This window comes from Octopus sinensis, linkage group LG24 (genome assembly GCF_006345805.1).
Source record: "Octopus sinensis linkage group LG24, ASM634580v1, whole genome shotgun sequence".
Lineage (NCBI taxonomy): Eukaryota > Metazoa > Mollusca > Cephalopoda > Octopoda > Octopodidae > Octopus > Octopus sinensis.
Window position 1 is genome coordinate 28,813,053 of NC_043020.1, and position 27,410 is coordinate 28,840,462.

At 39.1% G+C, this 27,410-nt stretch overlaps 1 protein-coding gene across 1 annotated transcript in view; it reads right to left on the reverse strand.

The window, feature by feature from the left end:
• The window catches only part of LOC115224091, a 69,643-nt gene that overhangs the window by 29,973 nt on the left and 12,260 nt on the right, over positions 1 to 27,410 (reverse strand). Inside the window, exon 3 of the mRNA XM_036513107.1 lies at positions 14,597 to 14,921. Coding sequence (XP_036369000.1) covers positions 14,597 to 14,920 — 324 coding nt within the window. The 5' untranslated portion in view covers position 14,921. The remainder of the gene's footprint in view (positions 1 to 14,596; positions 14,922 to 27,410) is intronic.

Sequence of the window (27,410 nt, forward strand, 5' to 3'; positions counted from 1 at the left end):
ACTGTCACCACCGCAACGACCACCAACTCGTCTCCTGTGTCTGTTACCAATACCAAATCCAGTAGAGACAGCCAGAGAAGATATAAGTCAACAAATGAGGATACAGTAAGACTTAGTTGCACTTTCGTCTACTAATATCACAATGAAAGCCACCAGAATCTCTTGGTCAGCTTATGGTAACAGTTACCAAGTGTTACATATGGCCCGAAGCACTGTCAATAACCACAACGGCCACTATATAGTCTTGCTGTCACTTGTATCCAACTACCACCACAACCACAAGCAAGCACCATCAACACCGTTCCTGTGTCTGTTACCAATACCACAACCAACACAGCCAGTCAGAGAGGATACCAAGTCAACAACTAGGCTGCAGTAAAAACTTAGCTGAGTCAACGGCGCTGGGATGATGGTGTCGGGGGCTGTTGCTACAGCAGGATGGATGAAATGGGGTTGCGTTTGTTGGTCGGTTGCTACAGCAAATCTGATAGCTGTCTTCCTTTCTTTTTTTCCTTCCCTAAAACTTCATAAGTGGTACTAATTGTGTTAATTGTACTATTCGTGATTGTGGTGACAATGGTGAGTGCTGGAGTGTCACGGTATCAGCTGCTATGCTAATGAGCAAAGAGGGGTCTTGTGCCTCTCTCAACGAACGAATATTAATGAGCAAAAGACAACGAACTGATGCCAGACGGTTATCAAATTCCACTATCTCCCCCAAAATTCCTGAGCTGGGTCAACGCAGTCCTAAACCTCAACAGCAATATCAAGTCGGACGAAGGAGGGGGAGGATCCCTATATCGGCGATTCGAACCGGTTAGAAATAACAGCGAAATCACCCTCAAATGAAATCCTTGTATATAAAAAAACAACAACAATCCCAAAACACGGAAAGAGATGTACGATTATATATATATATATATATATATATATATATATTATTGTGCATTATGTTTTGGAAAGAAAGAGGGGATAGCCGTAATAGGTATTGTTCAATTAAAGCAAATTTTGGGTTCAAGAATAATAATAGCAACGACGATGATGATAATAACAACAATAACAACGTGAACCATAACAACAAGCAAACTGGTTCACTCATACAAATCATTAACAATGGAGGGGAAATATATATTTGTGATTATATAAATATATATATCTAAAGCAGGCATGAGCAACCATTTTCGAGAAGCGGGCCGCAGTTTTCCCTCCTGACTTCAGATTCTAAAGCTTCGTGACCCAAAACACAACTGGTTATGTGAACTTAAACAAATGTGAGTCAAGTCATCTGTCTATTGTTTAGAAGGCAATTTTCTCAAGGAAGCGTCGAAATCTGTTCTAAAGACGGGTAGACTTTAATTTATCACAACACGACGAAAACATCTTAATGAAATAAGGACCTTGAGTCGAATGCCTTCTAGATTGATTATGTAATAAATACATTACCTAACTGACGAGAACCATCGCTATAAAATTGACCTATCTCAATACACTCCCCCTACACACATACACGGGGTACACCTGGTGATCAGCTATTCAATCATTGTCACCATTTAACGTCTGTATTCCATGCTAGCATGGATCGGACAGTTTGGCAGGATCCAACTAGCCTGAGGGCTTGATAACGCTGCAGAGATTTAGGACTGTGTTGACTGGATCCCAGTGTCTGCTTTGGAATGGTTTCTATGATGGATGTCCTTCCCAACGCCAACCACTTGACAGAGTGTGTGTGTTTATATATATATACTACACTATTATTATAGTCTAATGATAGCCAAATTCCAAACTGCCAAATGGTTTCATGCCATTCACCCATTTCTGATGATTGCTGGATTTATCTCTCACTTCTAGCATGAAACCACTTGGTAATTTAGCAACCATGGGGCTATGATATTGTACAAATCATAGTAATAATGATAGACCCACTATGTTATCTCATTTGCCAGGGACTGACAAAAGTATCATTGAAGACACAGCATAGAAGGGTGAGGCTAGCTGGACACTGCATCAGACCCACCGATGAAATTGTTAGCAAGCTAGTGCTCTAGCAACCAACCGAAGGAAGAACCAGGAGAGGAAGGAGGAAGACGACCTATATCGACAACTTGCTGGAGGATACTGGTATGGAAGGGGTACAGGAGCAGAGGACCATTATGGAAGATTGAGACGAATGGGGAAAATGTGTCGAAACAGTCTTGGGATGTCCTGAGGGACGACCTAGATAGATAGATGATCTCAAGGCACTGAACTTTAAAAAGGAGATGACAAAGGACTGAGATATCCGGCGCAACGCTGTTCTCAAGAAGACCTGACCACCACAGCAGAATTGGTGCTGGTGCTGGTGCTATGTAAAAAGCACTCATGATGGTACCCCATTAATAGCTCCCAATAGACTCAGTGGAGTGGTTGGCATTAGGAAGGGCATCCAGCCATAGAAATCATATCAGAACAAACAATGGGGCTTGGTGCAGCCCCTGGTCTCACCAGTTCCAGTCGAACCATTGAAACCATGCCAGCATGAAAAATGGATGTTAAATGATGATGATGATGATGAGTGCCTCTGTCTTTCTGTGTCATGGAATTTTGAAGAACTACTACTACTACTACTACTATTATTAAGATGGTGAACTGGCAGAAATGTTAGCATGCTGGGTGAAACGCTTAGCAGTATTTCCTCTGCCGCTATGTTCTGAGTTCAAATTCCACCAAGGTTGACTTTGCCTTTCATCCTTTTGGGAGCAGTTAAATAAGTACCAGTAATGCACTGGAGTTGATGTAATTGACTTACCCCCTCCCCGCAAATTTCAGGCCTTGTGCCTATAATAGAAAGTATTATTATTATTATTATTATTATTATTATTAACTGTGAAAATCTCATCGTGTTATGTGTGGGTGTCTTTGTGTTCATCCCCCGCCACAACTTAACAGCCAGTGTTGGTTTATTTTCATCCTTATAACTTGGTGGTTTGGCAAATGAGAATGACAGTAAGCACCAGACTTATAAAAAAAAAAAATAGCAGAGGTCGATTTAAGGTGGCGTTCCAGCATGGCTGCAGTCCAATGACTGAAACCTGTAGAAGAGTTAAAAAAAGAATAACACGCACTCACATGCTGTCACGTGTAATGCTCTCACGTACATGCATGACGTAGGAGGAACAATGAGTGTATTCTTTTGATGGACATGGAAACAATCAAGGGAAGTTTGGCTAAGTGGTGGCCATTGATGGAACGATAGATTCAAGAGTAGGATAAAGGTCAAATACAATATTTCTGGGTTAAGTATTTTCATTCAGGTGACGATTGATAATCTACCTAAGTATTATTTTTTACTGGAAACTTGGGAAGGAAGGTTTTATAGTTGCCATTCCCTGATTATTCTGTGACCCCTGATTATTTCTGCTGATCCGATATGTGACAAGCAGTGACATAGCTTGGGTAAACTGTGCCCAGAGCAAGCCAAAAAAATGCGCCCTGCCCATCCCCTCATTACAGAATCCACAATATTATATAGTACTTATTTGTTTACTCATACTGATCGTGTGTGTGTGTGTTGGTGAATAATTTTTAGAATGAATCCTGCTTCGATCCTATAACAATACTGATCGTGTAGAGAAGAAGAGCAACATTTTTAAAATGTGTGAAAAGAAAAAAGACAAACGGAATGAAATTTCTTACGATTAATGGGAATTAGCTGACCACACCTCCTTACAATAATTAATGTTTAAAAGCAATATTTTAGGAATTAATATTTTATCAGGGTTCGTTTACCTGCCGGTTTGGTACAGCCTATAATTCAAAACATATTTTTTTAATGTTTACCTTTACGAAACCTCCTTATTTTAGCCGTTTAATGCACCAGCTTCCCCAATTTCAGTATAAATATTCTGACCTATGGAGGATCAACAAGTGGCTGAATCATTAGGGTACCAGACAACGGGACAAAGGGTCAACAGCTAATATTCTTCCTACATCAACCAAATGATATACAGAGGCCCAGTGGTGTAGCTGGAGAGTGTGCAGTACCCAGGGTAGCCCTGGAGCTGGACCTACCAGCTCCCATTCCTATACAAGCTTATATATTTGACCAAAAAATGCTGCCTGCAATATAGCATCACCTAAGGTAAACCAGTTCTTTGTCCCACTCCCTGCTATGCTGCTGCAGGGGCCACAAAGAAAAGCTCCTGTGAATGGCAAAAGGCTTACAGACTACATTAGATGTTAACCTTTTTGTTACTGTATTTATTTTGAGATCGTGGCCGATGCCAGACCCCTCTGGCACCTGTGCAGGTGGCACGTAAAAAGCACCCACTACACTCGTGGAGTGGTTGGCGTTAGGAAGGGCATCCAGCTGTAGAAACACTGCCAGATCAGACTGGAGCCTGGGGCAGCCCCTGGCTCCCCAGACCCCGGTCGAACCGTCCAACCCCTGCTAGCGCGGAAAACGGACGTTAAACGATGATGATGATGATGCTCTGTATTGGTTTGGTAAACTATACCAAATAGTTTGTTTAAATATAACAAAGAATTTAGTAAAATAACTTAGTCATCATTCAGCTAGTGTTATGAACATAAATTGTGACTAAGGTTTGGTGGAAAATTTTAATTCAAAACTTATGAAAACAAGACATTTGTATTCAGAACCAAGGCTGGTTTCAGCTGGGTTGGTAACAAAAGGGTTAAGAATTGTTTCTCTATTATATATTTTAATCCTTTTGTTACCATATTTCTGTTGAGATGCTCTGTTTCTTTCAATTAATTTTAAATATAACAAAGAATTTAGTAAAATAACTCAGTTATCATTCAGCTGGTGTTAGGAACATAATTTGTGACTAAGGTTTGGTGGAAGATTTTAATTCAAAACTTATGAAAATAAGACATTTGTACTACAGAGCCAGAGTCAGTTTCAGCCGGGTTGGTAATGAAAGGGTTAATGTCATGTAGAAGAGATCCTTATATAAAATGAGAGAATTCTCCTTTTAGAACTGTAAAGCTAACCATTTTAAAGATTTTATGAACTTGAGTTTGGCTGAGTACCAAATTGAGTACCAAATAACTAGGTTTCTTTATTCTTTCCTTTCTTTTAAATCCTAGTCTTTGAACTAAATAAATTTAGAAAGTTAGTTAACTAAACAAAACAAAAAAAAAACTAGTATTATATAAATCCTGTTTATTGAAAACTGATACTAAAAATATAAATATTGCCCAACTTAAGAAACTGTTGCTGATGACAAATTAAAAAAAAAAATGATTAACATTGAAAGAGTTGAATGAATTTTATACAAGGAATATTTATTTTCATTCTTTTTTCCTTCAAAACTCAGAAGGCTTCTTTCATTTTCTCCTTGCTCTGACCATTACCCCACCATCAACACCATCACCACCACTAATCCCCACCCCCTCTCTCCCTTCCTACCTAATTCATTTAGTTAACCAAACCAATTTGATATTTTATCTTTCACACGGAACAGCTTTGCCCTAAATGTTTTCATCTCTCTTCTTCCACATGACAACAAACCTTTTTTTTTACTTCGCAGTTTAAATTATTTACATTACTCTTGGCAAATGACAAACATTCACTAGTTTCCTCAAATTGTTCTAGCCTGAAATCATTGTCTGGGTTCTCTGTTCTTAATGAGATTTAATCTCAAAGTAATTTTTACAATTAAACTATGTATGCATGTATGTATATGTAAGTATGTGTGCTTATATACCACCACCATCACCACTACCACCACCACCACCACCACCATCATCACTATCATCAACATTATCTCTCATTCACATAGCTTTCATCTACAATCTCTAAAAATGTATCTGGAAAACTGCATTTAAGAATTTATTCTAATAATTTATGAGGAAGCAAAGTTGGAAAAAGGGCAAAGTATTAAAAAACCCCACCAAACATTTCTTGACATAATCTATAATCTACCCCAGAATACACCATTTGAAATCTGAAATGTATCTCTGGAAAATCTCATTAAAATACAAACATTTTTTAATTGTTAAGAAAGCTACTGGCAAACAAAGCAGAGGAGGCACAATGTGTGCGTGTATGTATATATATATATATATATATATATATATATTATATATATATATATACCGGAGTAAACACATAAATGTGAAACAAGGTGGAAAAAAGAGTACTCAAATACCAGTGGTAGAGTATATCGGTTTTATTCTAGCAAAAACTGTCTGACGAATGGCAACGTGAAACTCAGAGTAACATTTTTTGTTGAATTTTCTGCTGCTTTAAATAAAGTATATATATATACACACATATATAATATATACACACACATAATACACACATACATATATATATACATCTTATATATATATATATATATATATATATATACACACATGTAATATGTGTGTGCGTATATATATATACATCTATATATATATATATATATATATATATATATATACACATGTAATATGTGTGTGCGTATATATATACATATATATATGTATGTATATTTATATGTATGTATATATATATGTGTGTGTGTGTGTATATATATATATATATATATATTTATACACATACACATAATATATATCTATGTGTGTGTGTACATATGCATAGGTATATGTGTGTGTGTATATGTGTATAGATATATATATATATATATATATATATGTATGTATGAGTGTATATCCTCTTTCTGTTTAAATAGGTTAACCCTGCTTCCTCTGCTTCCTATTGAACAGCCATACACTCAGAGTAAGAGTGTGTGTGCGTGCATGTAGGCATGTTTGTATGTGATGTATGTGTTCAAACTTCTGCTTATGTTTAAAGTCTAAAAATCCTTTTTAGGTCATCATGTTGGTATGATCAACAAAAATCTTCAAGGTGGTACCCCTAGCATCAATTGAAATGAGTAAAATCATATATATGCTAGGGGGTTGGTGTCTTTATGTGGGGGGAGGGGGGGCATTGCTGAAAAGTTCCTGGCTTTAAGGGTGTCGTGAAAGGCCTGGTCGGAGGCCCAAACTTCCGAGTATTTTTACAGGGCTTAGAAAAACCGAAGGACCGCTGCAATAAGTGTGTGAATCTGAGAAGGGAATATGTTGAGTAAAATCATAATTAATTGATCCTCCTCTATTTTATTTTACCCAAAGCCAGGAACTTTTCAACACCCCCTCATATATATGCACGTATATATATATATATATATATATATATATATATATCATCATCATCATCACTTAATGTCCATTGTCCATGCTGGCATGAGTCGGACAGTTTGACCAGGACTGGTAGGCTGAGAGGCTGCACTAGACTCCAGTCTGATTTGGTATGGTTTCTGTGGTTGGATGCTCTTCCTAATGCCAACCACTCCGAGAGTGTAGTGGGTGCCTTTGTATGCTTCTTGCATGACACCAGTATTTGCTACGACTACAATACACACACATACACATATATATACATATATGTACATATACATATATGTACATATATATATATTATGGCACTCTGTCGGTTATGATGACAAGGGTTCCAGTTGATTCGATCAACGGAACAACCTGCTCGTGAAATTAACATGCAAGTGGCTGAGGACTCCACAGACATGTGTACCCTTAATGTAGTTCTCGGGGATATTCAGCATGACACAGAGTGTGACAAGGCTGGCCCTTTGAAATACAGGTACAACAGAAACATGAAAAAAGAGTGAGAGGAAGTTGTGGTGAGAGAGTGCAGCAGGGTTCGCCATCAAACCCCTGCCGGAGCCTCGTGGAGCTTTAGGTGTTTTTGTTCAATGAACATTCACAACGCCTAGTCTGGGAATCGAAACTGCGAGTCCACTGCCCTAACCACTGGGCCATTGCGCCTCCACACACACATTGAGTCACATCATTAGCAATTATCAAGAAAGCTTCCTGGAAACAAGTCAGGCGAAAGAACCCTAGGAATTCAGTATTTTTTATTGCATTTACAGAGGTAATGATTCAATACAAATATCAAACTGGAGTCAATATAACTGACTAAAAAAGCTCTTCATCGACATGATGCTCCAGCATGGCCGCAGTCTATTGACAGAAACGGGCTAAAGAATAGACTGTTATAGATGTGTTGCACACGATACAATCAGTTTTCGTTCGTCAGTCAATTGGATTTATCCCCCTTTAATCGTGTCACTGAGCAACTATGCACACATTCTCTCTCACTCTCCTTCTCATTGAATGAACATTATACACGCACAACGTATTAGATACATGCATATCTATCTATCTGTCTCTATGTATCTGTCTATCTATCTATCTATCTATCTATCTATCTATCTATCTATCTATCTATCTACTTCTCTCTATCTATCTATCCATCCATCTGTCTGTCTCTATCTATCTATCTATCTGTCTGTCTGTCTCTATCTATCTATCTACTTCTCTATCTATCTATCTATCCATCCATCTATCTGTCTATCTCTATCTATCTATCTATCCATCCATCTATCTGTCTATCTCTATCTATCTATCTATCCATCCATCTATCTGTCTATCTCTATCTATCTATCTATCTATCTGTCTATCTCTATCTATCTATCTATCCATCCATCTATCTGTCTATCTCTATCTATCTATCTATCCATCCATCTATCTGTCTATCTCTATCTATCTATCTATCCATCCATCTATCTGTCTATCTCTATCTATCCATCTATCTATCTCTATCTATCCATCTATCTATCCATCTATCTATCTCTATCTATCCATCTATCTATCTATCTATCTATCTATCTATCTATCTATCTATCTATCTATCTACCTACCTACCTACCTATCTAATGTATGTGTATGTGATTTTTACGCCTGTTTTGGAAATTAAAAAAAATCAACCTATAAATATATATATATTAAAATTAAGGAAGGCCTGTTTTTGGGATTACCTTAGGTTTCCCGTCCATAAAAGGTTTAGCTTTACGACGTATTGTCAGACCCCAAAATCCTGTTGGCCCATAACCTCTTAAAAATATGGAGAGAGAAATCTTTTATTTTTCTCTCTCGTTTTGACCTCGGCTACTCTACTAAGAATAAATATATACAGTGTGTCCATAAATTAGATTTACAATTTGAAAAATTCAGGAAAAAAAAGTTAAAAGTAAGTATAACTCAAGAGAGTTTATTGAGAAACTCTATTACAGTTTTATCAGAAACACCAGAATACTCTCACGTGGGTTCCATTGGTTACACGTAACACATCTTGACGATAAACTGTGGAAGTTGTAAAGATAATTTATGGACACCCTGTATGTTGTATAGATTGATTGATTGGTGATGTGTGTTGCTGGAGTTTTGACCACCTCTGCAAACCTGGTCAAATAAATTGTAAAATGGGTGGGGGATATTTGTGTGTGTGTGTGTGTGTGTATTTATATATATGTAATGTATGTATGTGTGTATATATATATATATATATATATTCTTTTACTCTTTTACTTGTTTCAGTCATTTGACTGCGGCCATGCTGGAGCACCGCCTTTTTTAATCGAGCAACTTGACCCCAGGACTTATTCTTTTGTAAGCCCAGTACTTATTCTATCGGTCTCTTTTTGCCAAACCGCTAAGTAACGGGGACATAAACACATCAGCATCGGTTGTCAAGCAATGCTAGGGGGACAAACACAGACACACAAACGCATATATACATATATATATATATATGACGGGCTTCTTTTCAGTTTCCGTCTACCAAATCCACTCAAAAGGCTTTGGTCGGCCCGAGGCTATAGTAGAAGACACTTGCCCAAGGTGCCACGCAGTGGGACTGAACCCGGAACCATGTGGTTGGTAAACAAGCTACTTACCACACAACCACTCCTGCGCCTATATATATAGATGTAATGTATGTATATATATGTTTGTGTGTATATATGTATGTATATATATATAAAATGTTTGTGTGGATATATTTTCTTTTATTCTTTTAGTTGTTTCAGTCATTTGAATGCGGCCATGCTGGAGCACCACCTTAAGTGGGTTTAGTCGAAGAAATTGACCCCAGGACTTAATCTTTGTAAGCCTAGTACTTATTCAATCAGTCTCTTTTGCCGAACCACTAAGTTACAGAGACCTAAACACGCTAAAATATATCCACATATATATATATATATAAAGAACTATACAGCAATAAGATAGAATACACAGGATTTAATTATAAATTACAGCATTTGTTTCTGCACAGAGGCAACAGCTGTGAGTTGCTGAGCTTTCAATCTCCTGCCATTGCATAAATTATTTTAGAAATAATTACATAAACAAGTATGATCCAACAACAGCTGTGTGCCGGCCCTTCATCAGGTAGGTTTCCTATAAAGCCCACTAACAGAGTTCCACCTGTTTGTGCCACTCAAGGAATAATCCTGTGGTATGATGGCAAATGATAAGAGCTTTGAAATACACATCATGAGGTTTATTACCCGGATAAATTTTGAATATGTACATGCACACACACACACACACACACACACACACTCACACAATGTTTAAACATTTGGGTCCCTTGCCCAATGTGTCCCTGTCAAGTCTAGATTTGCTGCTATCAAACTTTCTTTGATTTCTTCACCTCTCCCAATCATTCATCATTCAATCAATCATTAGTCAATCACTCATTCTTATTTATTCTTCTACCTCAGTTGTACGTTGCACATCACTCAATCCATGCTCCTTTTCACATATCTTTTGTCTTTTACATGCCATGCTGGAGCACCACCTCAAAGAGTTTAGTTGAAAAAATTGATCCCAAGACTTATACTTTTTTCTTTTTAAAGTTTCAAACTTCTTCTATCGGTCATTTTTGCCAAAACTGTTAAGCTATAGGAACATAAACAAACCAACACCGTTTATCAAGCGGTGGGTGGATGGACAAACACAAAAACACACACACATGTATGTATTTTGTTTTATTCTTTTACTTTTTCAGTCATTTGACTATGGCCATGCTGGAGCACCACCTTTAGTCGAACAAATCAACCCCAGGACTTATTCTATCGGTCTCTTTTGCTGAGCCACTAAGTTACAGGGACATAAACACACCAACATTGATTGTCAAGTGATGGTGGAGGGACAAACGCACACATATACCGATATTGTGTATTAAGTAAAATATCCATGGTTACGTGTGATCCAGACTGTTTAACTGGGTTTCTGGTTGACTCACATATGAATAAATTCAGAACAAAAAAAAAGAAAAAAATTAATAGCTTGGATCGCAGTCATCTTGCAGCAATGTACGAAGATTGCAAACGAGCCAAAATATAAAGTAGCAAACATGTAACTGTCGAAATACAGCACTCTGCCTCCCTAAAGGCAGATGCCAAGAAGAAAAACAAAACAAAACAAAACAATAGTAATTGTATATGATGCTAATGTCTCCACCAATGATACATCAACAAGCAAGACAGGCCGCGTAGAGCACTCCTTCAAAATTACCTGCACCAGCAGAACAGCTCATTCTCTCACTAGCACCTCTCAAAGTATATTTGGCAATTAGAAAAGATAATGGAGAAACCACGAGCAGCATTAGATGGCTAATGCTAGATGAGGCAGCAGCATTTAGGAGTGGATCAAGCTACTGTTACCTTTGCCTTGCAGAGAAACTTTATATTTTCGCTACCTTACTCCAATCCTACAAAGAAAAATAAAAATATATTTTGACTCATGTTTGCATTCTTTCTCATTAACTTCAAAACAGACCCTCCTGATGAATGCCAAATGGCAATTAGCATCAAAGATATGTAATTATCTGAAAGTGTATCAAGTGCAAATTAAATTGTTATTAATCCTTTCTTATCAATCTACTGATGTGCAGAGTTGACTAAAAGATGTATTGTACAAAATCCTGTTCCAGAAAATATGAAATCTTGTTTACTGTACACGTGACAAAACATACATGAGAATCTGTGCCCCCTTAATCATCATCATCATCATCATCATCGTTTAACGTCCGTTCTCCATGCTAGCATGGGTTGGATGGTTTGACCGGGGATCTGGGAAGCCAGGAGGCTGTACCAGGCTCCAGTCTGATCTGGCAGTGTTTCTACAGCTGGATGCCCTTCCTAACGCCAACCACTCCGAGAGTGTAGTGGGTGCTTTTTACGTGCCAGGCAAGGCTGGCAACGGCTACGATCGGATTGGTGCATTTTACGTGCCACCAGCACGGAAGCCAGTCAAGGCGGCGCTGGCATCGGCCACGATTTGGATGGTGCTTTAATATAAACATGTATTGAGTACTTTTATATATCTGTACCCCAGTGTGAAGATCTATGGCTTAGTGGTTAGGGTACTCAGCTTACAATCATAAGGTCATGAGTTCAATTCCTGGTGATGTAGTGTATCCTTGAGCAAGACACTTTATTTCATGTTGCTCCAGTCCACTCAGCTGTCAAAAATGAGATGTACCAGTAATTCAAAAGGGGCCAGCCCTGTCACATTCTGTGTCACGCTGAATCTCCCTGAGAACTACGTTATGAGTATGCGTGTCTGTGGAGTGCTCAGCCACTTGTACATTGATTTCACAAGCAAGCTGTTCCATTGATTGGATTGACTGGAACACACGTCATCGTGACTGACACAGAGCCAGCAAACCCCAAAATAAACAACTACACACACACACACACAAACAATTAAATGTCATTAGATGCCATATCACATTAAAGTGGTTAAGACAATATTTATCTTAGGTGCAGGAAACCTTTTTCAAGAATCATAATCTTTTATCTTTTACTTGTTTCATTCATTGGACTGTGGCCATGCTGGGGTACTGCCTTGAAGGGTTTAGTGAAACTATCGAATTGATCCCTTTTTGCTGAATAGCTAGGTTGAGGGGACTTAACACAAGGCTTTGGTCAGCTAGGGGCTGTAGTAGAAGACACTTGCCCAAGGTGCCACATGGTGGGACTGAACCCAGGACCATATGGTTGAGGATGAGAAACTGATAAATTGTGTTTTATAAAAACAAACAAACCCATCACTGCTAGTGAATAAAAGAAGCTATCATTCAATAAAAAGAATATTTAATAGGTTCAGGCATAGCTGTGTGGTAAGAAGCTTGCTTCCCAACCACATGGTTCTGGGTTCAGTCCCACTGCATGGCACCTTGAGCAAATGTCTTCTAATATAACCTTTGCCCGACCAAAGTCTTGTGAATGGATTTGGTAGACAGGAACTGAAAGAAAATTGTCATGTGTGTATGTGTGTGTGTGTGTTTGTCCCCTACCACTGCTTGACAACCAGTGTTGGTGTGTTTATGTCCCTGTTAGTTATCGTTTTCGCAAAAAGTCACTGATAGAATAAGTACTAAGCTTTAAAAAATAAATAAATAAATCCTGGGGGGGGAGGGGGATGATTCATTCGACTAAAAAAACTTCTTCAAAGTGCTGCTCCAGCATGGCTGTAGTCGTATGACCGAAACAGGTAAAAGGTAGTTAAGAAAGCAAAAACAAAACTAAGAACTGGTAAATTTGGGAAAAAACCCAATTTCTTCCGCCTCTGGTCATTGGAACCGAAGGGAATGGCTGTGTTGAAGAATATCAACTTCATTTTCCAAACATAGTCATCGGGTAGATAGACGGTTAGCAAGTTCTGGGTGTATGAAGACAATCGGTTCAAAGGAACTCAGATCTATTGTTAGTAGCAATAACTGTGGTAGGGGTGTTAAAATAATAGTGATAAAGCTGTTTGTAGTAGTAGTATAGTAGTAGTAGTAGTAGTAGTAGTAGCAACAGCAGTAGTAATAGTAGTAGTAGTAGAAGAGTTGTAGGGCTAAAGATGAATATTGGTAGCTTTTATCTGCTTCTTTCTTTCTTTTTTTTTTTTAATCTTTTATTTGATGCTTCAGTCATTGCACTTTGGTCATGCTGGAGCACTGCCTGGAAGGTTTTAGTTGAGCAAAAATCAATCAAAGTATTTATGCTTTTTAAAAAATTTTTTTTATTTAATTTTTTTTTTTAAAGTCTGGTACTTATGTTGCAGGTGTCTTTTTGTTGAACCGCTAAGTTATTGGGACACACACAAACCAATGTCCACTGTTAAGCAGTGGATGCATGTGCATGCGTGTGTGTTAAATCACAGACACAGAGACTCACATACATACACACACACACACATATATACGTACATACATACATACACACACATAAACCAATGTCCACTGTTAAGCAGTGGGTCCATGTGTGTGTGTGTGTGTGTGTGTGTATTAAACCACAGACACAGAGACTCACATACATACATACATACACACACATATAGAGTGAGAGATACATGCATTCATAAAGATGCAACAGGCTTCCACACAGTTTCCGTTGACCAAATACACTCACAAGGCTATAATAGTAAAGAACATATACTCAAGCTGCTGCACAGTGGGACTGAACCCCCAACCATGTGGCTGCAAACTGAGCTGCTTAACCACACAGCCATGCCCGTGCCTCCCTGGTTACGTTCGATTTGAAGTGGGGTTGCATTTAGGAAAACAAGGGAAGGACTTTACTTAGAAGAAAGAACGTATTTGAAAACCTGACTGGACGAATATAGATCGATGGTAAAAAGCAAAACAGAAACTGGAATAATAATTAGGGTTTGGTTTACTTACAAGTTGCCGGAGAAGCCGGGAGAGAATGTAGAGAGACCGAGTTTTGGCAGGAAACATATTGTTTAAGACTATGTCCCCGTTTTCGAATTTCTTTCGTCTCCTGTACACTTTGAATCCTTTGAATTTTTTCCTCTGCACACAGCCATAGCCGGCAGTCCAGCTTGTACTGCAGTTCATAAGTAAGCGAGTGTGGAATTTATCATCGGGAAGCTTTAAGTTATACTTATGTTGGCTACTTTCATGGAAACTGGTGCTGATGTTTGGAAACTTTGGTTGGAAATTTAATTTGTCAACTCCATGAATCTGAGGTAATCTCCAGGCCATGCTTTGTAGTAAGACAAATATATTTTGGAATTATTTCATAGCAGTTGCTAAGATCTAGGGAGCTGTTTGAAGTGTAACTAACCTCATAGCATTCTAGAAAACTAGAAGAATGAAAGAACTTAGTAGTTAGGTTTGGTAATGCTAGCAGGCAGCAAAAAGTAGTAGTTTGGTAAGTCTCAAGCAGGTGAGAGAATGAGAGAGTGAGAATGAAAAAGAGAGAGAGAGAGTGGAGGGGGAGAAGAAGAAGATGGGGAGCTGTGTAGTAGTTTAAGGAAGGTAGTGATTGCTTCAAAGGTAGATAGAGCTAGTGGTGTGTTGCTTGAATAAGAAATAAAAGAAAAAAAAAGCAGCAACAGGATGGTTAAGTTTGTCTGTATGAAGATGTCTAATAGAGGCTGAGAGGATGACAGCAAGAGCAAGGAGGGGGAAAAAGGTGGCTGGAGGTGAACCAAAATGAAGAAAAAAAAGTGAAAATAGAAGAGAAAAACTACATATTTAGCAAAGTCGATTTTGATATTCCTTGTATGTTTGCAGACATGAAAACAGTTTAAAAGCTATTTGCGAGGAAGGAGTTGGGGTGCTCAAAATAAACCAAAGATAAACTTGGCTAAAGTTGGCTTGCTCCTGCAGTTAGTTATTTTAGAAAAGCCTACATGTGCAGTAACAGTTGTTCCCACTGCACACTTTTAACAAGATTACTCAGTGAAAAGTAGACAATTGCTTTTTCTTGCTTTATTTATCACATGCAATTAAAAGGGGGAATGAGTTTATAATGGAATGAAAACAACAACAACAACAACTACAACAAACATGGAATAAATTAAAAAAACAAAAACAAGATTACTATAATTAACTCGCCAAGAATAATCACCTCAGAAAGAAAAGGGAAGAGGGGGGGGAAATAAAAATAATTTCTTTCTTATAAATAATATTTCTATTTTATGCCTTTTCAAGTGCCTCCCTGTCGCCATACGGAGCATTTTGTAAAGAAATATAATTAGCCACTTTCAGTCATCTCTCTGCTCACAAAGGATTATAATTATTTTGATTCACCTATGGCTAACGAGGGGTAAATAGCAAGTTTGTGTGCAGCGTAGCACAGTTTCTACCACGAAAACAAAAACAAAAACAAAAACAACCCCGTGATACATTTTGTCCGTGCAAACAGGAACTTTTCCTAGTTTGTCTCCACTGAATCGCCTCACTCGCCTCACTCACCTCAATCACCTCTGTCAACTTTTAAGTTCAGCTGACTAATCTGGAAAAAGGACACGTACTCCACTGTCTTGCTGTGTACTTGTTGACACCATAGGGAAACAACGAGAAAACAGTCAATATGCACCAAGCCGATCAATGCCATCATCATCATCATCATGATTGTCGTTGCCGCCGACGCCACTACCACCACCACCACAACAACAATCCTTTCTATGATAGGCACAAGGCCTGAAATTTTGGGGGAAGTGGGGCAGTCGATTAGATGGACCCCAGTACGCAACTGGTACTTAATTTATTGACCCTGAAAGGATGAAAGGCAAAGTAGACCTCGGTGGAATTTGAACTCAGAACGAAGCGGCAGACGAAATACCTATTTCTTTACTACCCACAAGGGGCTAAACACAGAAAGGACAAACAAGGACAGACAAACGGATTAAGTTGATTATATCGACCCCAGTGTGTAACTGGTACTTAATTTATCAACCCCAAAAGGATGAAAGGTAAAGTCGACCTGGCGGAATTTGAACTCACAACGTAAAGACAGGCGAAATACCTCTTAGCATTTTGTCTGGTCTGCTAACGATTCTGCTAGCTTGCCACCTTAAGAAAGATGGTAATAATAACAATGAGTCAAGATAGATACAGAGTATTCAGGATAAAACACAGAGCTCCAATACAACCTCGCCTCTCCCCCACAAAAAACAAAAAGATAGAATGTAAAACAACCACATAGAAGTAAAGAATGCATAGGTAGGGCAAAGGTAGCACTGGTGGTGGCTTGCAGGAAGCAATGAATTTTTGAAGGCTTCAGTACAGTATTCAGACAGTCAAAGAGCGACACAGGTAGTTTATTTCATGCTTGAACAAATCTGAACATTAAAAAAAAAAAAAGATTCTGAAAGTAATTTCAGTTACACTTTACTCTTTTACTTGTTTCAGTCATTTGGCTGTGGCCATGCTGGAGCACCGCCTTTAGTCAAGCAAATCGACCCCAGGACTTATTCTTCGTAAGCCTAGTACTTACTCTATGCAACAAAACACACACACAAAACATGAAACTTTTGCAGATCCTGCTAGTCTTACTGGAATTATCTGCACTAGCTTGGCAGCCAACACCTCATCTGTTCTGCTGTTGGTACCTTGTTACAGCTAAGTAAACTGTGGCATATAGAATTGTTTCTTATCTTATACTGCATTTTCTGGGAAAAATAACGTTTTTGGTTATTGGCTTCACCAAGCTTTATCTCGTAGCTTTGAAATTTCGATGAGGTAACTTGTTTATTTTTACAATGACATTGTAGGGTTGTTGTGAGAGGCCTGATCTGGCCAGTTTGAACATAAAGCAGGTAGAATATTTGGGGCTGAATATGGAGGGTTTAAATGCTAAAGGGTTAAAGTCAAACACGGAATACTGGGAGTTGGAATAAATATTGCAAAGCATTCTATCAAAACCCCTAACATTTCTGCCAACTTGCTGCCTTACCTGCAGCTTACTTGTTTAAAAATAGGCGGCTTATAAGGGGCCACGTGGCTCCTTGGGTAATATCAACTGGTAGTGGTTGTGGTGGTGGTAAGGGATCAAGTTTCTGACTTGGTTACCATTCCCTAATTGCAACATTTTCCAGTTTCTTAGCAAGCACCCCTTCAATAAAAAAATAAATTCTACAACTCCCTGCAGATGGAGATAATTAATCATTGCTCAGCTTGTTTTTTTTTTTTTTCTCTTAAATTAAGAAATTATTATTTTACGTAAAAAATTATTATTATTATTATTGTTGTTATGACAACACAATTCAGAATAGAGCAATCAAAGTCTAAAATACAAAACTCTACCAAAACAATCTACAACTGTTGTTGTTTATCATCTGACAAAAGGCTGTTTTATGTTGACAATAGACCAAAACAATACTTAATATCAATGTCACCACTGCTGCTGCCACCATTACCAGCAGCAGCAGTGGAGGTGCAATGGCCCAATGGTTAGGGCAGCAGACTCGTGGTCAGAGGATCACGGTTTCGATTCCCAGGCCGGGCATTGTGTGTGTTTATTGAGCGAAAACACCTAAAGCTCCACGAGGCTCCGGCAGGGGGTGGTGGCGACCCCTGTTGTACTCTTTTGCTCCAGCTTTTTCTCACTCTTTCTTCCTGTTTCTTGTCCCTCGACTTCCTATGCAACTGCTGAGCCTAGATGCGCATTCATCCATCTGTCGATGCTCTCGGTGTCGGCGGTTGACCTGTTTTTTCTTCTGTGGGTCTTACGAATAGCAAAGGACCACATTTCAGACTTCTCCCATCTTGCGGGCTCTGGGATGAAGACCGTTTGCTCAACAGCAGCATTTACAGTTTAGTCCAGGGATAAGCAAAGTTAACAGCTGTTGTTGTTGTTCAAAGTCAGCCCTTATCCAGTAGATCTATGATCAAAGGCACTCCAACCATGACCAGTCACATAATGCCAGTATGCAAATGGTACTTAATTTATCGACCCCAAAAGGATGAAAGGCAAAGTCAACTTTAGCGGAATTTGAACTCAGAATGTAAAGACAAAGAAAATACAGCTAAGAATTTTGCCCAGTGTGCTAACGTTTTTGTTCTACTCCATGCACAAGGCCCGAAGTTTTGGGGGAGGGGAGCAGTCGATTAGGTTGACCCCAGTACGCAAATGGTACCAGGTTTAAGAAATAAGTTGTGTGGTTGATTTGTTTCAAAACAATTTGATTATATAAGCATTAAGGCACATGGCTCAATGGTTAGAGCATCAGGCTCACAACCAGTAGGTAGTGAGTTCGATTCCCAGACCAGTCTGCTGTGCATTGCGTTCTTGAGCAAGACACTTTATTTCACATTGTTCCAGTTCACTCAGCTGTAGAAATGAGTTATGGTGACTTCACTGGTGCCAAGCTGTATCGACCCCTTTGCTGTTCCCTTGGATAACATTGGTGGCATGGAGAAGGGAGGCTGGTATGCATGGGCGACTGCTGGTCTTCTGTAAACAACCTTGCTTGGACTTATGCCTTGGAGGGGAACTTTCTAGGTGCAATCCCATGGTCATTCATGAGCGAAGGGTTGTCACATTTGACAGAATAATCTAAATGCCAAAAAGTTAAACCCTTTTTGTTCCTATTCTTTAATCTCCTCACTAATCCCATCGATATCTCTTGTTCCCTGCAAGTAAAGAGGAGATCATCATCAGCGCTGATCCCACAATATATCCACCTTGTACACTCTGTTGTAATGTGGTTGGTGACAGGGAGAGCATCCAGCCGTTGGGACTTTGCCAAAGTAGACACTGGTGCATGATGCAGTTCTCCAATTCATCTGACCCTATCAAACCATCTGACCCAGGAAAGCTTGGAAGCTGGATATTAAATGATGATGATGGTGATGATAAAGATTTTCTGTTTTTTTTTTTGTGCAGTGGTTTTTCTCGATAAATAAAATAAAGCAATTATTCTACTTTAGACAATTAAGAAATTGTTCACAGTCTCTTTTTTTTCTTTATAGGTAAAAAATAAAAACAGAAAAAGAAAATAAACAAAGACCCCCCCAACAAAAACTTGATTTCGGTCCATTAGTGTTCAAACTGGAACTTGTTGATTGTGAAGCAACCAAGCAGCCGTTAGTTATGATATTTTAATTACATCTGTGGCGGTGGAGATGATCCGCTCCCACTTTTAATAATTTCCCTCTTCAACCCTTCTCTTACCACCTTTCTCTCTCTCTCCCTCTCTCTTGACTGTAACAATGATTTCTACCCCTCTGTAATAATCTATCAAAATGTTAATGAAATTGCTTACCACCACCCCTAACCTCGTTTACATTGCTACAAATTTAATGAAAAAAGTTCCAGTTATTAGAAAAGGTGTGATTGAGTGAGTCAGAGCAGCTGGCAACCTGACAGCCAACCAGCCAGGCCGGCCAGCCAGCCAGTCAGCTGACAAGTAAAGGTTTAACATATCAAGGCACACCTTTCAGTTTCACATTCAAATAGCTAAATTTTGGGAAACATTTCAAGGTTCTTTCGTTCTTTGCACATATAAAATGGTGGAGCTACAAAAGTGGGAAAGCAACCAAGAAGTAAACAAATCTTCACTAATCGACCACAATCATCATCATTATCATTTAACTTCTATTTTCCATGCTGGCATGGGTCGGATGGCTTGACCGAAGCTGGCAAGGCCAGGGGCTGCACTTGGCTCCATTGTCAGTTTTGGTATGGTTTCTACAGCTGGATCTGATGCCAAACATTCCACAGAGTGTACTGGGTACTTTTCATGTGGTACCATCACCAGTGCTTTTTCAGTGGTACCATCACCAGTAGTTTTCATGTGGTACCATCACCAGTGCTTTTTCAGTGGTACCATCACCAGTAGTTTTCATGTGGTACCATCACCAGTGCTTTTCATGTGGTACCATCATCAGAGCTTTTTCAGTGGTACCATCACCAGTGCTTTTTCAGTGGTACCATCACCAGTGCTTTTCATGTGGTACCATCACCAGAGCTTTTTCAGTGGTACCATCACCAGTAGTTTTCATGTGGTACCATCACCAGAGCTTTTTCAGTGGTACCATCACCAGTGCTTTTCATGTGGTACCATCACCAGAGCTTTTTCAGTGGTACCATCACCAGTAGTTTTCATGTGGTACCATCACCAGTGCTTTTCATGTGGTACCATCACCAGTAGTTTTCATGTGGTACCATCACCAGTGCTTTTCATGTGACACCATCACCAGTGCTTTTCATGTGGTACCATCACCAGTAGTTTTCATGTGGTACCATAACCAGAGCTTTTCATGTGACACCATCACCAGTGCTTTTCATGTGGCACCACCACCACCAGTGCTCTTCATGTGGCACCATCACTAGTGCTGAGGCTATAGTAGAAGACACTTGTCCAAGGTGCCACACAGTGGGACTGAACCTAGAACCATGTGGTCAGGAAGCAAGCTTCTTACCACACAGCCACGCCTAAATTTTACCTAGAAAATCTTAAATGGGTCTCCAGGGGCCATGTGGACCCCAGTTGAGAACTGCTGCTTTACACTGATCCCTCCTCTACCCTCCAGACCCCTAAATTCTCTCTCCTCAAGCACTGCACCTGCCTCCACTCTCTTTCTCTTTCTCTCCCATTTTTCTTTCAACCTACCTTTCACACACACACACACACATCACACATGCACGTGCATGCACACACATACACACACACACAATAATAATAATAATAATCCTTTCTACTATAGGCACACACATACATGTACGCACACATACACACATGCATGTGTACACACACACACATGCACACACACACACACACATACAGCTCCTGGCCTTGCCAGCTTCTGTCAAGCCATCCGACCCATGCCAGCATGGAAAACAGAAGTTAAATGATGATGATGATGATGATGATGATGATTGTGGTTGATTAATGAAGATTTGTTTACTTCTAGTTTGCTTGCCCACTTTCTCTCATTTCTCCCACCCCCTACCAGCTGATACCTGGTGGTGATGACTCGTCCAACCCATGATGCCAGTATGGAAACATGTAATCCTATAATCACACGCACACAGACCTCTTTCCTGTTTATATAAATATATATACATACACAAATATCCATCAATGAACACTCATTCATATATGCCAACATTTTCTTTCTGTCTCTCATCTTTCTCAAGCACGAAGCATATTTATTGCAACATCAATACACAAAACACACACACATACACACACACACATACGCACACACTCCGTCTCCCTCGACACCCTCTTTCCATCTCTTACAAATACACTGCCCCCTCACACATCATGAACTTACATACACACTCCTCAGCACACACCCACACATTCTCTTTCAGTCTGTTTAACCAGCCACACACACACACACACTAGTTTTCTTTGCTGCTCTCTGACAACGCCCTCCTCTTCTTGTTCTTCTTCTTCGCCTCCTCCTCTTCTCTAAGTAGCTGTGAGTCAGTCTCTCTCACCCATATAATAATACTTCACTGTCAAAGTGAACTTATAAGGCAAAGGAGTCTTTCTATAATAGAGTACAGGCAACCTGTCCTTCACATACATAAACACCACTAACCATCCCCAGATCACTGTCACCCCCCCCACACACACACACAAACACAGAGAACATTGCTTCATCTTTATTAGTTTTTCATGTCCCCTACAACAGACACAGATGCCTAAGGTGTAACTATTCCAAAAACTTGAATACATGCTGACTAACAATAACAATGATAATAATAATAATAATCCTTTCTACTATAGGCACAAGGCCTGGAATTTGGGGGGAAGGGATATGTCGGTTACATCGACCCCAAATACTCAACTGGTTGACATTGATCAAATTTGAACTTAGAATGCAAAGGCAGCCAAAGTGCTGCCAAGCATTTAGTCCGGCAGGCTACTGTTTCTGCCAGCTGAATGGCTTCAGATTTAGGCAGAAAGCCAGAAATTTGGAGGCCTGTGGGAGTAGTTGACACCATAGATCCTCAGTAATTACTGGTAATATATTTTATCAACTGTGGACCGATAAAAGGCAAAATTGACTTTGGAAGGATTTGAACTCAGAATGTAATGAACTGAAACAAGTACCACAAAAACATTTTTCGAGATGCTTTAATAATTCTGCCAGCATGTCACCTTTTAATAGCAGTTTCTGGTTTAAGCACAAGGTTAGCAAATTTTGAAGGAAGGGGTCAAGCCTATGCCATCAAATCCAGTTCTAGAAAGGTACTTTACTTTACCAGCCCTAATGAAATGAAAGGCTAAGTTAACTGCAGTAGTATTTGAACTCAAAACATAAAAAGCCATTTTTATGTTATGTTAAGCATTTTGCTTAATGCTCTAAGAATTCTGCCAAATTGCTCCCTTATTTCAAAAAGAAAAGATGTTCAAATCTCAGTCCGTTTCCAAACAGTCTTTCTTCCTCCATTACTAAGATTGTACTTTTAGTTCGTGGTACCATCCCAATTCGTGGTACCATCCCAATTCGTAGTACCATCCCAATTTGTGGTTCCATCCCAATTTGTCTTCACTCACTCCCAAGATATTTTCAAATAATTCCATGCTTTTCCTCCAAGATGTTTCCTAGTTTTTTTTATCATTAAGGTTTCTTCCTTTTCAGAAGTTATGAACATGAGAGGCAAAAAGGAAATGTATCCGAATGTGTACGTGCTTGTTCACACACACACAAACATCACACATGCACGCACATGCACACACACACGCATGCACATACACACATATGCACATACACACATATGCACACACACAGAGAGGATGTGTATATATATATCCGTACATAGCATCATCATAGTCATTATTTTACATCTGCTTTCTATGGTGGCATGGATCAGATGAGTAATTTCTTACTGGGAGCCACAATTTCTAAAGACTACTGGTTGTATGTGTCATTTAATCTCATTTCTATGGCTAGATGTCCTTTTAATCCCCAACCCCCTTTTTATAGAGTGAGCTGGGTGCATTTTCTCACAGCCCTAGCAGCAGAGCCCTCGGCCATCTTTAACCCTTGCATAGGTTCCACTAACATTTCTTGAGAAATTTTGGAAGTGCATCTTGGACTGATGCAACACTGTCTAATATGAAACTGTGCATCTTTGAATGCTTTGGCGCCGAACGATTAATTCTGCCTCAGGAACACGTAGAGACTCTTCAGACACTGCAATGTTTACTTGGGCTGCGGCATTCAAGTGGATGGTTTTATTTAACACAATGTCTAACAGGATATTCACAAAAAGACTTTGTTGAGTCTTAAAATACATGGATCTATTTATACCTCAGTGAGAACGAAACTGAAACCCTATCAGACTGACTAGAAGCAGGGAACAGAGAGAGAGAGAGAGAAGAGAGAGAGAGAGAGAGAGAGAGAGAGAGAAGAGAGAGAGGGATAGGTGTTAGATGTAGCAAAGTTATATGTCACACACATACACACACACAAGCACATATTTACAGGTGTATACACACACAGACATTAGACACACACACACATACAGATGCATACACTCACACATGACTAACAATAAAAGATGCAGAGCTCACATACCAAAAGGGTGGAATGAAATAAAAGGGATGAGTTTCTTAAAACGAGTTAAACACTCTCTCTCCCTCTCTCTCTCTCTCTCTCTCTCTCTCTCCATCTCTAAACTGTTCAGGTATCTGTTGCAAAGAGGCTGGCAGAGCAGCTTTTTAATGATGATTAAAAACAGAAAAAAAAAAACAACAAAAAAACAAAAACGTAAACAAAACAAAAACAGGGCTCATGGGGAGTTAGGATGTCTGGAAAGTAAATAAGGAGTATAAATGGGATAAGGAGAGTTTTAGTGGAGAGGGGTCAGGGATTTCAGTAACAGTGTCTCTTCTAACACTTACAAAGATGAAAGCTGAGAAAGCTACAAAACCCTCAGGTAAGGAATCAGAAAAGGTAGTGGTGGTGGTGGTCGTGGGGGGACTTTCAGTTATGTTTGCTGTGGGGTTTGGCTTTCGTCAATCTTTAAACTGATGTTTAGATGTTGTTGTAAGTAGAAGGGTGCCAAATCGGGGATTTACAGTGAATGGGGGCCAAACACTGACCAGTCCAATTTGCTGATTGTATGATTTATTGCCAAAGATGTCTGTGGTCAGACATTGTGGTAATGAATGCAGATTGTAAGGTGGAGAGCTGGCAGAAACGTTAGCACGCCGGGTGAAATGCTTAGTGGTATTTCGTTTGTTTTTATGTTCTGAGTTCAAATTCTGCAGAGGTCGACTTTGCCTTTCATCCTTTCGGGGTCGATAAATTAAGTACCAGTTGCATGTATCTCCTCTTTTGCTAGGGAGGAGATCCATGGCCGAAGGAGATAAGAGGAAGGTAGTGATGGGGGTGCGACAGCAAACTCTCCAGGAATAAGAAGGTGAGCATAAGGCAGGATAACGGCAGTAGATCTTGGGAGAGGATGAGAGAGTGGATGATATATATATATATAATATATATATGATATTATATATATATATAATATATATATGATATATATATATTATATATGATATTATATATCTATATATATATATATATATATTATATATATATATATATATATATATATATATATATATTATATATATATATATATTATATATATATATATATATATATATATATATATATGTAATATATATATATATATATATATATATATGTATATATATATATCAGCGCCGCCTTGACTGGCTTCTGTGCTGGTGGCACGTAAAAAGCACCAACCGATCGTGGGCACTGCCAGACTCCCCTGGCACCTGTGCCGGTGGCACGTAAAAAGCACCCACTACACTCACGGAGTGGTTGGCGTTAGGAAGGGCATCCAGCTGTAGAAACACTGCCAGATCAGACTGGAGCCTGGTGCAGACTCCTGGCTTCCCAGACCCCGGTCGAACCGTCCAACCCGTGCTAGCACGGAAAACGAACGTTAAACGTTGATGATGATGATGATGATGATGATATGTATATATACATTATCTATCTACCTACCCACCTGCCTACTTACCTGCCTATCTATCTATCTACCTACCCACCTGCCTACTTACCTATCTATCTATCTATCTATCTGTGTGCGTGTGCATGCATACACACACATGCGCGCACACACAACATTTGGTAGTTATGTTTATATAAAAGTTGGAACCGGGTGGTTGACTGAACAGACAGAAATGAAGAAACAATGTAAAACAAATTTGCAAGTCTTGAGAAAAGAATGGTAACATTTTCAGCAACGTTCCCCAACAAGAAATGAGGAGAACTGTGACAGAATCAGTTGTTTGGAGTGTCTTGCTTCATAAGCAGAGGCAATTTTGATTAAAGAAGGATGTGTCGAAGAATCTTTCGCAGATGTGTAGGTGTACAGCCGCAGACAGAGTTTACAAAAAGACTTAGGATGAGAGAGATATTAAATATGCCAACGGGCCATATGTCAGGTAGACACATCCAACAGATGTCAGCATAAACGATATAAAGCAACATTGCGTCTCTAATTAAATAAAGATTACTTGGATATTTAAGATAAATATAGTAGGGCACAGGTAGGGCTGTGTGGTAAGGGGGTTCTGGGTTCACACTCCATTGCGTGGCACCTTGGGCAAGTGTCTGAAGACCTAGCATAGTCTCAGGTACGCCAAAGCCTTGTGAGTGGATTTGTTAGATGGAAACTGAAAGAAGCCCATCATATATGTGTATATATATATATATATATATAAAAGGAGCATTCTGTCGGTTACGACGACGAGGGTCCCAGCTGATATGATCAACGGAACAGCTTGCTCGTGAAATTAACGTGCAAGTGGCTGAGAACTCCATAGACACGTGAACCCTTAACGTAGTTCTCAGGGAGATTCAGTGTGACACAGAGTGTGACAAGGCTGGCCCTTTCAAATACAGGTACAACTCATTTTTGCCAGCTGAGTGGACTGTAGCAACGTGAAATAAAGTGTCTTGCTCAAGGACACAACGCATCGCGAGGAATCAAACTCACGACCTTACAATTGTGAGCCAAATGCCCTAACCACTAAGCCACGCACCTTCACATATATGTATGTATGTATGTATAATATATATGTATATATGTAAACCGTGCTATGTGTCTATGTTTGTCCACCAATACCACTTGACAACTGGTGTTTACAACCCTATAAATTGGCAGATTGGCAAAGAGACTGATAGAATAATTACCAATGTATGGAAACAAGGTCACCATCAATACACTGTCTGTTACAATGTGGTACAAAAATATGTCCAGCCACTAAGTCGTTTATTAGGTGTACATTTATACATATGCATATACAAAGGTTTAATGCTTTAGCGTTCAGATTACTTTATCAAATATTAAACTTAATTTATTCACATTATTTTTAATTAATTATGTATTAATTTGTAGCTTCAAGATTTTAATGACATAATTCTATATTTTTGGAATGACACTGTACGGTAGACGTGAGAGGTCAGACCTGGCTAGTGTAGACACAACGCAGGTAGTAGTATATTTGGGCGAGATATACATGTTATATAAATGCTAAAGGGTTAAATAGATATCATAGCAGCTTGAAAGGTAGAAAGAAAAGGAAAAAAGAGAGAAAAGAAAAAAAGGAGGAGGATTTCAGTATTTTGGTTTTTACAACTTGGCTACTGTGTTGCAAGTATTCAGAGGCAGGAACTACATTCATTCAGGTTTTGCAATACTATAGGGTTACCTCCGTTTGCTCACATAGTCTGTATATAG